The following is a 12921-nucleotide window of genomic DNA, read 5'->3' on the forward strand; positions in this document are numbered from 1 at the left end:
CGCTGCTTGCCTCCTTGCAGGCAGGTGATCCGTCTGCCATTTCTTGTTACCCTTCTCCCCACCTCCCCCGCCTTTCTTCCCCCCCCGGCTGGACAACTCCCTCCTTTGGAGAACACGCCCAAGTAGCTGAAGAAGAGAGAAGGGGAGGAAAAAAAAAAAGGGGGGGGGGGGAGAGAGAGGGAGACAGTTAACTGAACCTGGGGGGGAGCGCCCGGAGCCGCTGGCGCTCAGGAGGATCCCGCAGCCCATCCATTGCCAGCAATAAAGCGCTACGTGTGACAGGCATACAAATCCGGGAGAGAGGGGAAAAAAGAGAGCGAGAGGGGCAGACGGACAGCCGGAGCGGAGAGCCCCGGGAGAGGGACATGGTGAGTGCCCGCGGGGGCTCGCCAGCGCGCAGCGGCGGGCGGCGCGGGGCGCGGCGGGGGCTGCCCCTCTCGGCCGCGCTGCCGTGACCCGCAGCCGCGCCGGCAGAAGCGGCCCCGGGCCGGGAGCGTGGCAGGCATCGTTTCGCATGTTGGTCTGAGACACGGCAAGCAAGGAATATGAACAGGAAAACAAGGCGCTGGATCTTCCACATCTTCCTGAGCCTGGGGATTGTGTATATCAAGATCGGGTGAGTAACTTTTTTTTTTTTTTCTTTCTTTTATAACAATTGCGCTCTCTCTCACTCTCAGCCCAACCTGCCCAGACCTGTTACTATTTAACTCGGGAAGTCTCAAAAAAAAAATTATGACGGTGGTGATCGGGATTATTTCTCACGGGACAGGTAGAGCCCCCACACCTTTGAGCGACCCTCGGGGGCGCAGCCTCCAGCGGGGCGAGGTGGCGGCCCCGGCGATGTGCGGGGCCGCGAGGGACCGGGGGGGGGCCCGGGGAACCCCCCCGGGGCAGCCGGCCCTCCTCCGCCCCGGCCTGCGGTCCCCGGCGCGGGGTGCCGCGGCCGCCCTCGCCCCCGCCCGGCTCCCGCAGCTACCTGCCGGCGCCCGCGGCTCGGGGCGGACCTCGGCTTCCCCGCACGGAAACCCCTCGGCGGCCGCAGCCGGAGGAGACGCCGCCGCCCGCACCGAGAGGGGAGCGGGGAGGGTGGCGGCTCCCCGCTCTCGCAGCATCCCTGGCCCGGCCCGAGCCGCCGCGGCGCTGCCCGGCCAGGTGCGCCCGGCTGCGGGGGGAGGCGGTGCAGCCCGGGGGCAGAGCGCGTGGGTTCTCCCCCTTCCCTCCCTCCCTCTAACTGTTCAAGCGGAGAGGGAAAACCCTCCCAGCCCGTTGCCTGTGCGTGGCCCGGGCACGCAACGCGGCTGCATGCGCTTGAATTGACGAATGAGGAAGTTGGGTCCCGTTTTGGCAGGAGCCCACGTGCTCCTTATCTCTGTTTGGCTGTGGAGAGAGGGAGAGGGAAGCGACAGGGGGAAAAGGTGGGTGCGGGTGCTTTCCTGGGGCACCTGCCAAAGCTGGGTCCTGCAGCGCGGGAAGGCGGCGGGGTGCTGCGTCCGCCACCAGGATGAGCCTCCCCTCAGCCACTCCCGGTGTCTTGTCGTTGCAGGGGTTTTTCCTCTGTGGTGGCCCTGGGAGCCAGCATCATCTGCAACAAGATCCCGGGTCTTGCCCCCCGGCAGCGGGCGATCTGCCAGAGCAGGCCCGACGCTATTATCGTCATCGGGGAAGGGTCCCAGATGGGCATCAACGAGTGCCAATTCCAGTTTCGCAACGGGCGCTGGAACTGCTCTGCCCTGGGAGAGAGGACCGTCTTCGGGAAGGAGCTGAAAGTGGGTACGTTGCCTCTCTGCTCGCTACTGACCGGCTCCCACCCGCGTGACACCAAAAGGGGGGCATGCGGGGAGTGTCGGGGGCACAGCTGTTGGCGTTGGGAAAGCCCAGCCAGCTCACGCAGCTTGTGCCAGCCAGGGCAGGACCTTGAGCGTGTTCACCCGGATGCTGTGGCTGTAGTTACTAACGTGACTGACACCTATGCTTCCTCCAGGCAGGGTACCTGCCGTGGCCCTTGCTGTGGTTCAGGAAAGCGCTTCCACATGCGTTACCTTCCACCGCAGTATTTCACTGTCCTGCTCTCATAAATCCTTTCCGAAAGTTTTTCCATTTGTGCGCGCAGGACAGCAGCCTTATTCACGTACGTAAGGATGCGAAGAAGGTGTTTGGTTCTCATTAAAGGTAGCAGTCAGAAACTGAATGTTGGGTGGGGTTAGAATTATGCTTCTGGGCTGCAGACGCCTCAACAGTGATACTGGCCTGATGTTTCTACCTGTTGGGACTAAGGTCCAGCAATCAGTCTCATTATAAGAGATTTCCACCACATAAAATAGTTATTCTATAGCGGCTATATCCAGTGCCCTCTCTCCCACCAGAAAGAACGGGTGTGTTCTGGTGTGAGATGTCAGGGCATTTACAAAAACTGTTCCAAATCCACAGGCGGAACGTCCCATTTCCAGTTTCTGTTTCTTTTCAGTTATTGCAACAGTACAAAATATATTGAAATTCAGAACTAAAACAGCATTGATAATGACAAACACAAATCCCTGAGGTTAAAACTCATACCCCTGTACTGCAAAACACATAGTAGTGGAGCTTACTCAGTGTTTGTTGATTCCACAGCACTTAAAATACAAGGAACGAGGAAAAGTCTTTTCTGAATACAGGTATAGCCATTTTTAGAGCCTACACTGAAAGCTAATCACTCACAGTACGGCATTCTGCATCCAGAAGTTGAAATTGGGATCTGTGGTTTCCAGCCTTGAGGTCCTTCTGCCTCCTCCCCATCTAAAATGTAGATGCAGAAAACCCATCAAACAATGCTTAGCGTGATAGAAAACATGGATGTTTCATGAGGAGGGAAGAAGTGACGGAGGACAGAAGCTAGAAGAGTCCCGAGCAGTTGTACAGCAGCCGTGCCCTGGCTTCCAGCTTGTTGGGAAACCCTCTGGGCTGGACTGGCTCCAGGCACCGTTTAGTTATATATGGACAAATTGGCAGGATACGGCCCTAGTACCTCATTCCTTGCATTCTCATGAAATGCAGAGATACAGCATTGCCACTCTGCTCTGGAACTCCTGAGAACACCTGGCATTGACTGAACATATATTTTATCACATGTGTGCATGCTGATAAGTGTATTTTTCCAAAATCTAGATATATTTAAGGAAAGGACAGAAAGAGAACAAAATGACTAAATTTGAAAGCCCCATGTGAGTTACCGATCTTTCAACACCTTTGATAATCAGAGTGAGTCAAGTAGGGAATGTAAAAACCACCCTGCGCAACATTGTGAAACATCTGAAAACGGACCATTTATTCAGATTAGCTCATTGTTTCTATTCCTTGAGCTGAGCTGTTCCTGTCAGTGATCCATGCAAGTGTTTGCCACTTAGGTCAGTGAAGAGTCCATTTGGACGGCTGACAGGTTTGGGCTCAGTTAGTCTAAGAGTAACATTTCCTTAAACAGAAAATGTGAGAAGGATTTCTTCTTCTCCAACAAATCATAAAACTGCGGAGTTATTGTGGTCTGTTGTATAAACATGCACTCAGTTCCTCCTCCCCTCCCAAAATTGAATTATTTAGCCAGTGGGTTATATTTAGGTCCTTTTAAAGAAAGTCAATATTGAAGGAAGTAGACTTTGATCTGTCTTTGAGGTGATAACTCTTAATACGTTCTATCTATCCATTACGAGGCTAAGATGGATAGGGCAAATTCATCATTGGTTTCGGAACACAGTCAAGTGTTGAATAGCATCCAAATTATAAAACTAATTTAAAGAATAAGCAAAACCTTCAAATTTCAGCAAGTTACACATTTACATTTGAAAATAAATGTTGATAAAAATCACACAGGTTTGAAATCTGCAAAGGTGAATTTTACATGCACACAAGACATGCGTGGTGTCTCAAGGATAAAAATACTCGGACCCTCAAACACCATGAAAAAAATAAATATATATATATAAAACACATAACCACTCCTGCTCAGGTTGTCTCCTTGTTCTGCTTCTTGCTATCAGCATGTATAGAAACCAAGAATATCTGACACAGCTCATCTTTCTATGGCTGTAAGGAAAAAGCATCTGTTCCCTACATTTCTCTCTCTTTCCCTATAAGACCTCTGTGTTGGGGTGTGCTCTAAGTTACCATTCAGAGAAACAGAGGCTAATATTTTGCTCTGGTTAAAAAGGATAAAACCTGTGTGCCCTAAAGCCGTAAATCAAATCTGGTGCCCACAAACAGAAGGCATGTGTGTCCTACCCTAAACAGGAAAAAGAGTGAGGCATGTGATGTGAAGGACCATATACCCTATAAGACGTATTTTAAGGTTACTGCGCAGAAGAACAGTCCAGGGTAGCATTAGGGCAAATATACCGTACCCGTGTAGCCTTTCTAATTAGCAGCAAGGGCTCCAGATTCTCAGTCCTTTGACACGGTGTGTATTACAAAATACAATTCAAACAGCAATTAAAACATTAGTACTTTTTTACAGCATTCAAAGACTTATTATATTTCTCGTCCAATTGCATCCTTAAAGTTATTACCTCGGAAGTATGCGGGGCACCTTCGTCTTGTCGCTTGCAATAGAGTCAGTGGGCCACATGTGACCTCATTCCGCTTTCTTTACTAGAGGCTTCGCCCTGCCTCTGGAGTGGCACTGATGTACTTGCTCTATGATTAGGATATGACTTCAGAATGACAGTAATGTGGCTCGCCTTGCCACTGCGCTGCTGAACGCGTGCAGCGAGCAAAGTCTAATATCAATTTGAGAGGATGTGCTTAAGTAACTCTTATGCTAATAGGATTTGTGTGTGTTAGTCCATACAAATAAGTTCCCTTGGATACCACAGATTCTTGTGAACTATTTCCTGACCCATGATTCTGAGGGCGCATCAAGCTACCTCTCTTCAAAACCAGGTTTCATTACTTTCACCTTTACTGGGTAATTTGTTTTATGAATGTTATGCAAATGTACCCAAATTATTTACATTTACAACATCTCTTGTTGGCACAGCAGGGTGATTCGGGAGGCCTAAGTTCTCCCCGTGGCTCTGCCGTTGTGTGGCTGAGGGACCGCGGCACTCTCCTCCTCTGTGCTTCTCTTTTCCTATTTTTAAAACGGCAGCAGGGATACTAGCCTTCGTGAAATACTTTGACGTCAGTAGAAGGAAAGCATCAAACAAATTTTTCCTGTTCTAATCTGTAGCATGTGTGCATCTGTATTTTAACAAATTCACATATAATCCATCTTCCAGTGCTAATTTAGTTGCAGAGTTATAGTTAGCAACCATTTAAATTCACCCGTGCTTCATACGGTGTATTTGCGATAACAGACTTGAGTTCCAGCTTGTTAGAGCATGCTTCCAACTAGTGCACAGCATATACTCTCCGTTTCTTGTGTCATTTTATCTAGTTTGTCCTTCAAAAGAGAGATTCTTCCCTACTGACATACTGTGGATATCTTATCGTGACAGCTGGTGACAATAGTGCCAATAACATGAAGAGAAATAACAGAGTAAAAATGACATCAGTTTACTCCAGCTGAGGACTTGGCCCAATTACGACAGCAAATGATAAAGTCGCAATCAAGATCAGCACAAGGATTTTTTTTCTAGACAGTTCTGTAGAAACCTTATTAATAATGTAAAGTCACAAAGAAAATTTTTAAAATAACCATGGAGATGATGCAACGCTGCAATTATGGACACTTTTTAAAAACAAACATATTTGTTATAGTGGTCAGCAGTTCTGTTCCTGAAGACGGCCACAATCAAAACCAAGGTTTTAAAGCAGGACAGGCCAAAAAAACACCTGCCCACCAATCTTCAGGTGAAATGTGGTTCAAGCCTAAACAGCTCAGCGACTAGGGATGCCTTTGATAGAATCTGAAAATCAGATTTGAGCTCTGATGGAGCACAGAAAGAGCAGGTGCTGTGGTAAAGGCTTTTCATCAGGTGCCTTAGTAGCCCATTTTGCAGTGTGCAATCTTGTGAACAGGTAGTCAACAGTAACTTTGCTGTTTGTGATAATTACAAGCCAAGGATTAACCACCTCAAATAATTGCCTTAGGCTGTGCATACATTTCATGGTACTAGAGGACAGCGCCATATCGGCATCGTAGGGCAAAAATACAAAACTATGTCCTTTTGTCATAACTGAGCAGCATCGCCACTATTAAATGAGACTTCCCGAGTAAAAATAATACAAACTGTTTGACTGCATCTCTACAAAGGGACACAGCAAAGTGGAAACTTGTTTCAGTGCAGATCTATGAAAAGGAAGGCACTACACCCTTGCGGAAGCTGTCATGGACCCTGCGTGGGAGAGGATGGAGGGAATCAGCTGAGGGCTATGCAGACATGTGGTGGTCCCTGAAGAGCATTACAGCAAAACCGGTTTCAACCAAGTTTTCATCCTGGTCTCACTAAAAACCACCAACTCCTTGGTTTCTTTTACGCTGAAAAACTTTTCAGTGTAATCGCTTTGATACCTTCATCCATCTGACGTTACTCATGTGAATAAGGAAAGCTGAAATCAAAACAAGAATCTACATGGACAAACCGGTCTTAAAACTTTTGAGCGTGGCAGGCCAAGTCAGCACCAATGTATGTTGTGCACAATGCCTTAGACTCAGGGATCGTTACAGATGTACCCAGATGTACATACCGAAACAGAAGAGGCTGTTAGCTTTCCTTTATACAGTATACTGTTGGCTCTACGCTGCTCACTGGACTGAATTTAGCAGTTATTTATTTTCCATATACTAAAAGAAACTTTTCTTCTGTGGCTTACAGCGTAAAGGAAGAGGGGACATTCCCACTCTTGCCTGTTGAAACAAACGACAACTATCCTACAAGCCAAACTCGAACTGGCTTGTTCAATAGCAATCAAGAACTATCTCTTTTGCTAGCATGCAAAAGAGAACAAGATCTAGCTCATTATCCTATCTGGTAGAGTTAAAAGAAAAATAATGGAGTAAAACTTAATTTTGTCACTGTGTTAAAGACAAACACTTTTGAAAACATCCCAGTACAGGTGTGTTCAAGAAAGGATTTAATTTTCAATAGTTTTCTAGAGCTTTTTGATTTTAAATGCTGGTGTAGTCTCTTGTGTCAGGTTTTGAAGTCCAATTCTTTGAATTACAAAATGACAGGCCAAGTAAACAACCGCAGGTAGATCATCATGAAAATGCCTGCTGGTTTTATGTTGCGTGGAAGATTACCTGCACAAGTCTGTGGGAAACTAGGTTCTAAGTGCTGCTGCACTATTCAATGTGGTCAATATTTAGAAGAAAGATTGATAAATACTCTGTTTTCTGAATCAGTGGTGTTACGAAACTCATGAGATACACAGAAAAGAAATATTGTTGTAATTAACAGGAGTTTTGCTATCTACTCAAGCAGGGTCAGGATTTGCATTTCTGTGCTGAGTTTCCAGCCCTTACAACCAGTTTTTAACGTCAGTATCTTGCACGAGAACAGTTATTTGCAGGCAAAACAGAGGCCAGGCTGAAATATGGCCTGAACATCCAAAACCCAGCATACTGCTTTATGCCAAAAAGTCAATCTTTCTCAGCAGGGACTGTCACAGGAAGATAAAACATTGCCCCAAGGTCACTGCAGTTGGAATTCCCATCAGAAGGTTTTCATACCTGCCTTCAGATGTGTCTTGTGAGTACATGTTTCAGAGAAACAAAAAGATTACATTTCATTAGGAAGGTAGGAGAGCTATCTCCTGTCGCAGGGTCAGTACGTGCGGTTTTCTAAAGGAAGGCAGTGGCGTGGAGGGATCAGAGCCATCTGAAAAGGGGAAACTGTTGTTTGAACTCCAAAATACTGGCTGTGATTTTTTTGTAGTGCACATGCCTTGAGTAGTACCTTTATAAGCTTGAAGAGGGTATTTTCAAAAATAGTCACTATACCTGGAGTGTTTCCTCTCCAAGAATTTCATGTGTTGATGAAATAAACTTTAGCTTGTGAAAGTGGGCAGTGACTAAACCCCCCAAAGTCTCAAATGCCTCTTAGAGCAACTCTACTTATTTTCTTTATTGGTACTAATCTTTGCAAAGAACACACTGACAATTTATAGGGAACTGTCATTTTCATTTCAAGTCAGTACAATATTTTAAGGCGCCAAACCCCTCAAAGCTTTGAACCATTGCAGAAGGGGGAAGAAAAATAGGAGGGGGATACTTCAATCATTTTTTAAAGCTACGATTTTTATTAATCACACATGCTAGGTTAAAGAAAGATAAAAATAGAAAACCTGCAAGACCATACATAGTCTACCAAGAACGGAGGAGGCACACCCCAAAGTAGGCAGAAGATGAGTTCTGTTCTTCGTTTTTCCTAGCTATGAGTTATGACCTCTATAGAGAGATGTGAAGTAATGTTAGCTGTGGCACATAATTGGCAAGGTACGTTGTATTTTCCATCTTTATATTTTCAAAATCATATTTCAGCTCATGTCACTGCAGATAACTCCCCCTCTGACCCTTTGGCTTTAAATAGCAGAAAATACAACCCATGTTTTCCAATGAGATAAATAGAAATTTGTCTTTTTTATTTCACAGCTTAGTCAATTTATGAGGGGCACTGGTAGGGCGGGCCAAGCTATTTAGAACCATGTTTAGATCCCAAGGAGTACCGAACTGCTGAGCACCTACCGACTTCCTGCAAGCAAATCCACTCTGTATCTTGCAGGCTTAGGTCCTGTTTCCCATGCAACACCAAGTTATTGTGCTTATTTTAAAACTAAGTTCTCATTTCTAATCAGTGGGAATGAAGCTTTTTACAAACTGTTCAAATTTTAAGATTAAACTTAAAAAAATTAAGTTAGCTAAATTAAACCCAGAATGCAGACCACTGTTTGCAGCTGATACACAGGCAGGCCACTTGCTGCTCAGCCAAAACCCAGTCTCACAAACATTTATACAAAAGAGCAAAGATATGCACGTGAGCATTTACAGGCTTAATGCTCCAAGGTATGCATGAGTTGTACATAATTATGCTCAATGTTAGGAGAGCCACCTGTGCTGGTAATATTTATGTTTGCACTTACCTGTGATAATCTTCATGCTTCCCTTTATGACATCTGACACTTTGCGGTGGTGGTTGACCGTGCAGAGCTCAAAGACAAAGTCAAAGACAGCTTGGGATTGTCACATGCTACCCAGTGAAGGGTCTAAAGACAGGACTCTGGTGCTCTGGAGGATGATTTGCATCAAAAGAGTGGAGCTGCAGAAATACTGGAAGCCACGGATGCCAAGCTATCTGCCATCAAAGCAAATGGAGCTGCAACACACTGCATACCTTATTTAAGTCCAGAAAAAAAATAAAAAGAGCAGGGAGATATTGATGTCTGACACGTGAAGAAAAGCCTCTGTGTTCATACAGCACCTGAAGCACTTGTCTAGGCTGAGGAGAGCCCCAGGCCTGGATGGGGGGAGCAGAGCCAGGCAGACGTCAGTGCCCACACCCCATTGCCAGGCTGAGTGCTGCTGGGTGGCACTGCTGGGGTCAGGCCTCCCCCCTCCCCACCAGCCCCAGCGCAACTGCACCGAGCGTGAGCATCGCTTATGGTAATAGAGCGGTTATACTTGGAAATGCTGGCATGGTTAGAAAGCCCCATCAGATCACTGGCCTTCTAAATGACCAGAGCAACCTCTGAAAGACTGCCAGAGGCTTTTCTGATGTTTCTAACGCTTGGAGTTGAGCTCTGGCATGTGTTTAGCCTTTGCTTATTCAAGGTAATGAGAAGAACGTGTCATTTGGGAGCTGAAAGGATGGTTTACAATTCTTGTACACGTAGAGCCAACTTTCCACCTTTCTCCACGATTCCTGTAGGTCTCAGGCAGCCGTCATTCTTTCTTTTGCCGGTTTACTCGTCATGAGTGGTTTTATGTGCACCCTTGCAAGTCACTGGCTGGAAAAGCCTCCACAAAAAACCTCTTAAGTTGACACAGCATCTGGGATCACGAATTGCACCAATCTTCCACAAATATCAACTAATCTGTTCATTATATGCATTTTTAAATTAAATTTTCACTTTTTTTTCAAATTTTTTAAAAAACCCGTAGATTAAAGTCCAGTTGCAGTTTAAGGATGAATTCAGTGGGAATTGACTGCAAGAAGATTTAATTCCTGGGTCTCCACCCGATGCTTCTAGCGAATGGGTCAGAAAATTGTTCAAGAGACAGTTTGAGTAGCTCGTGCCAATGAGTACATTTTATTTAAACTCTCTCCAAAGGTCTTTTCTGATCTCACTGCTGAAAACATACCAATTGATCTTCCAGCTACTGTCTGATCTTTCTAGCCATCTAGAGAAGGTAATGACTGCAGATTAGGGTTTACCGCACCCTTTCAGTTATACAGAAGAGTGAAACCCTTGACGTTACCATCAGCCCACAGACTGACTATCTGTTTTTGCTAGGAAAGAAGTGTTTTGCTTATTCTGGTCATTAGCCAAAGCGGGCTCCGTGCCTCACATGGTGTGATGCATTGCTGCCAGCTCTGTTCTTTCCTTACCCTATATTTTGTACCATATCTTCTGCTTTGCTAACTTTCTTTGTTCTCCTGAACCAGAAGTGCTGTTCCCACCTATGAAGTATTTTGTGATGATACAGTCACCATCACCTACAGCTTAAAGTAAATACGAGAGAGTCTCAGTATTGTGTTGATGTCAATGCCTGACGTTTTCCTAATGCTGAGATCTTGAATTTTTTACTACTAAATTTTCAGAGGGAAAGTAAGGCACAGGTCTAAGTTGGCTGTCAGATGCACGTAAAAAGTGTAGGCTGAAAAGTAAACAAGAAAGAAAATAAAGGAGGATCCAATTATTCTCCCACATTTCTGGCTTCCACAAATCAGGTCACTTCCCAAATTGTTCATCTTTGGAAATCCAAAAGTGATGAGGTTGCCCCTTTCAACCTACCCATATTTTGAGATTAGACTGAATGTGGAGCAGTACTTCCCTGGTCAGCCTGCATTAGAGCATCAGCAGAAGCTCCGAGGAAACAAACTTGTCGTAGCAGGGTTTCCCTCTGAGATCCTCCAGGGATTTCTGCTGAAATCAGAAGTAGAGCAGTAGTATTCGTTATTTAAAAGTGGCAGGAAAACATATGCTCTCATGTTATCCCATTTGGTGACAAAAACCCTATTACACTGTTTTGGTGTCTAAAGCATTGTCCCAGCAGAGGCTCAAAATGAACTAAGCCTACCCCTACCCTGCCTGCTGACATTTCTATGAGCCAGACAAGGGTAATGAAGCTTTAAAAAGTGAATCATTTATGGAAAACAGGGAGAGTTTGATGCAGACGTGACAAGCCTGTGCCACTTCATCAATACTGCACAAGTGCCAAGGTACTTCCTACCTGGATCAATTCCTCCAGACACTTGCTTTGGTTACCTGGTAATCTCCTAACTTTTAGTTTTAAACAGCTGCTAAACTTTTCCACCCAAAAGGACAAACTTATAAAATAACTTAACTTGTGTAATAGATTTTATGATCAAGCTTGACATTGGATTCTGATTCTGCTTGTGCTAGTTTTATACTCTCTGCGTTGCATTTTGTTCCCCTCTAAGAAGCAAAAAAGCTGCTTAGTCTTTACAGTGCTGAATGTGTCAGATTAAAATGATTTCCCAGTGGTTTTTATTCTAGAACTTGAAAACAACTTGTGCTAGATCAGAAATCATTCAACCAAAGGAAAAACAGAACCAGATGCAAACTTCAACTCAAAATAGTTTTTTGATGCTGTCCCATTTTTGCTGCTTCATGAAACAGAAGTCTGGTCTAATGCATTGTCCCCCTCTGAGCGGAGAAGCCGGGACTTCTTATTGTACCTTCCCCTGTTTATCAGTGTGTTTTTCATAGCGTTGTACTTAAAATAGTGAGGATATTGTTGAGGATAAACTGCAGAAGGAACTAGAAAGACGCCCTGGCTTGTTCTTGTGGATTCCACCTGCCTACTCTGCTCTTCCCCCACGGCCGCACAGAGACACTGAGAGCACAACTCCAAATACACCTAACGCCTGGGATTTATATCCCACCTTCAGAATTTCATAAAAAGCCACTAGTTCTAGAAAGCCTCACCTGCAAAGTCCACAGTCATAACAATTCCACATTTTATGATTTTTCTTTTTTTAAATAAGGGAAAACAAGAAGTCATTCTGATACTTGACTACAAGTTCCTCGATAAACACAGTGCATAGCAGTATCAACGGGAATATTGCCTATGCTAACAAAAGGGCACGAAGTTGCCTATTAACAGATTTTGATTATGTCATCTTGTTTTCCATTTTACTTCCTTGCCATAAGGAAACTAATATTTTTCATTAAAAGAACCATTTAGTGACAAGTACAGAAATCTAGATCATATATGTGAAAGGGATGTAGCTGAGAATGAAGTGCTTGTAAGATTTCTTTCCCAAGTGATTATTTCTTTGTGAAATCCAATAAACAGCAGAAATATGTATAATAAGCTATTGCCAGCAGTTGAGATCTGCCAGAACTTAACTGGCGGGTGTTTGGAGAAGGGAAGCTGATCTTCCCATCTGCCCTCTCATAATTAAAAGTCTGATTCTGATCCTATTGATGCAGGGGTACATTTTGTCATTGGAGAAATAAGAGTAGGGGTAGGGTCTTAGTCTGGGAGATCCAGGAATTTTTAAAGGGCTGTTTGATATAGATGGGCAGCCTCTGCAAACCTCCTTATGTTTTGAAGAGGACCTCTCTCAGCAGAACTGGTTTCAATAGCCTCGCAGATCGCATAGGATCCATGCGTGGGAAGTCCACACATCAGAATGCAAGAAAGCTTCAAGAAGATAAATTAAATCATAGATTTAAAGTGAGAAACCCCCCAGACAAACAGAAGCCTGCGATTATAGCCATATTGCACAAAATAATATTGTCTTAACCACTTCCTCAGAGCCC

General features: G+C 44.9%; 1 protein-coding gene across 1 annotated transcript in view; it reads left to right on the plus strand.

Annotated features, from left to right (window-relative positions):
- The first annotated feature begins 545 nt into the window (after positions 1–545).
- Positions 546–12921, plus strand: part of WNT7A (Wnt family member 7A) — a 34826-nt gene continuing 22450 nt past the window's right edge. Inside the window, exons 1-2 of the mRNA XM_059823196.1 lie at positions 546–616; positions 1544–1770. Of these exons, the coding sequence (XP_059679179.1) occupies positions 546–616; positions 1544–1770 (298 nt within the window). The remainder of the gene's footprint in view (positions 617–1543; positions 1771–12921) is intronic.

The sequence above is a fragment of the Gavia stellata genome, chromosome 12 (genome assembly GCF_030936135.1).
Source record: "Gavia stellata isolate bGavSte3 chromosome 12, bGavSte3.hap2, whole genome shotgun sequence".
NCBI classification, from domain to species: domain Eukaryota; kingdom Metazoa; phylum Chordata; class Aves; order Gaviiformes; family Gaviidae; genus Gavia; species Gavia stellata.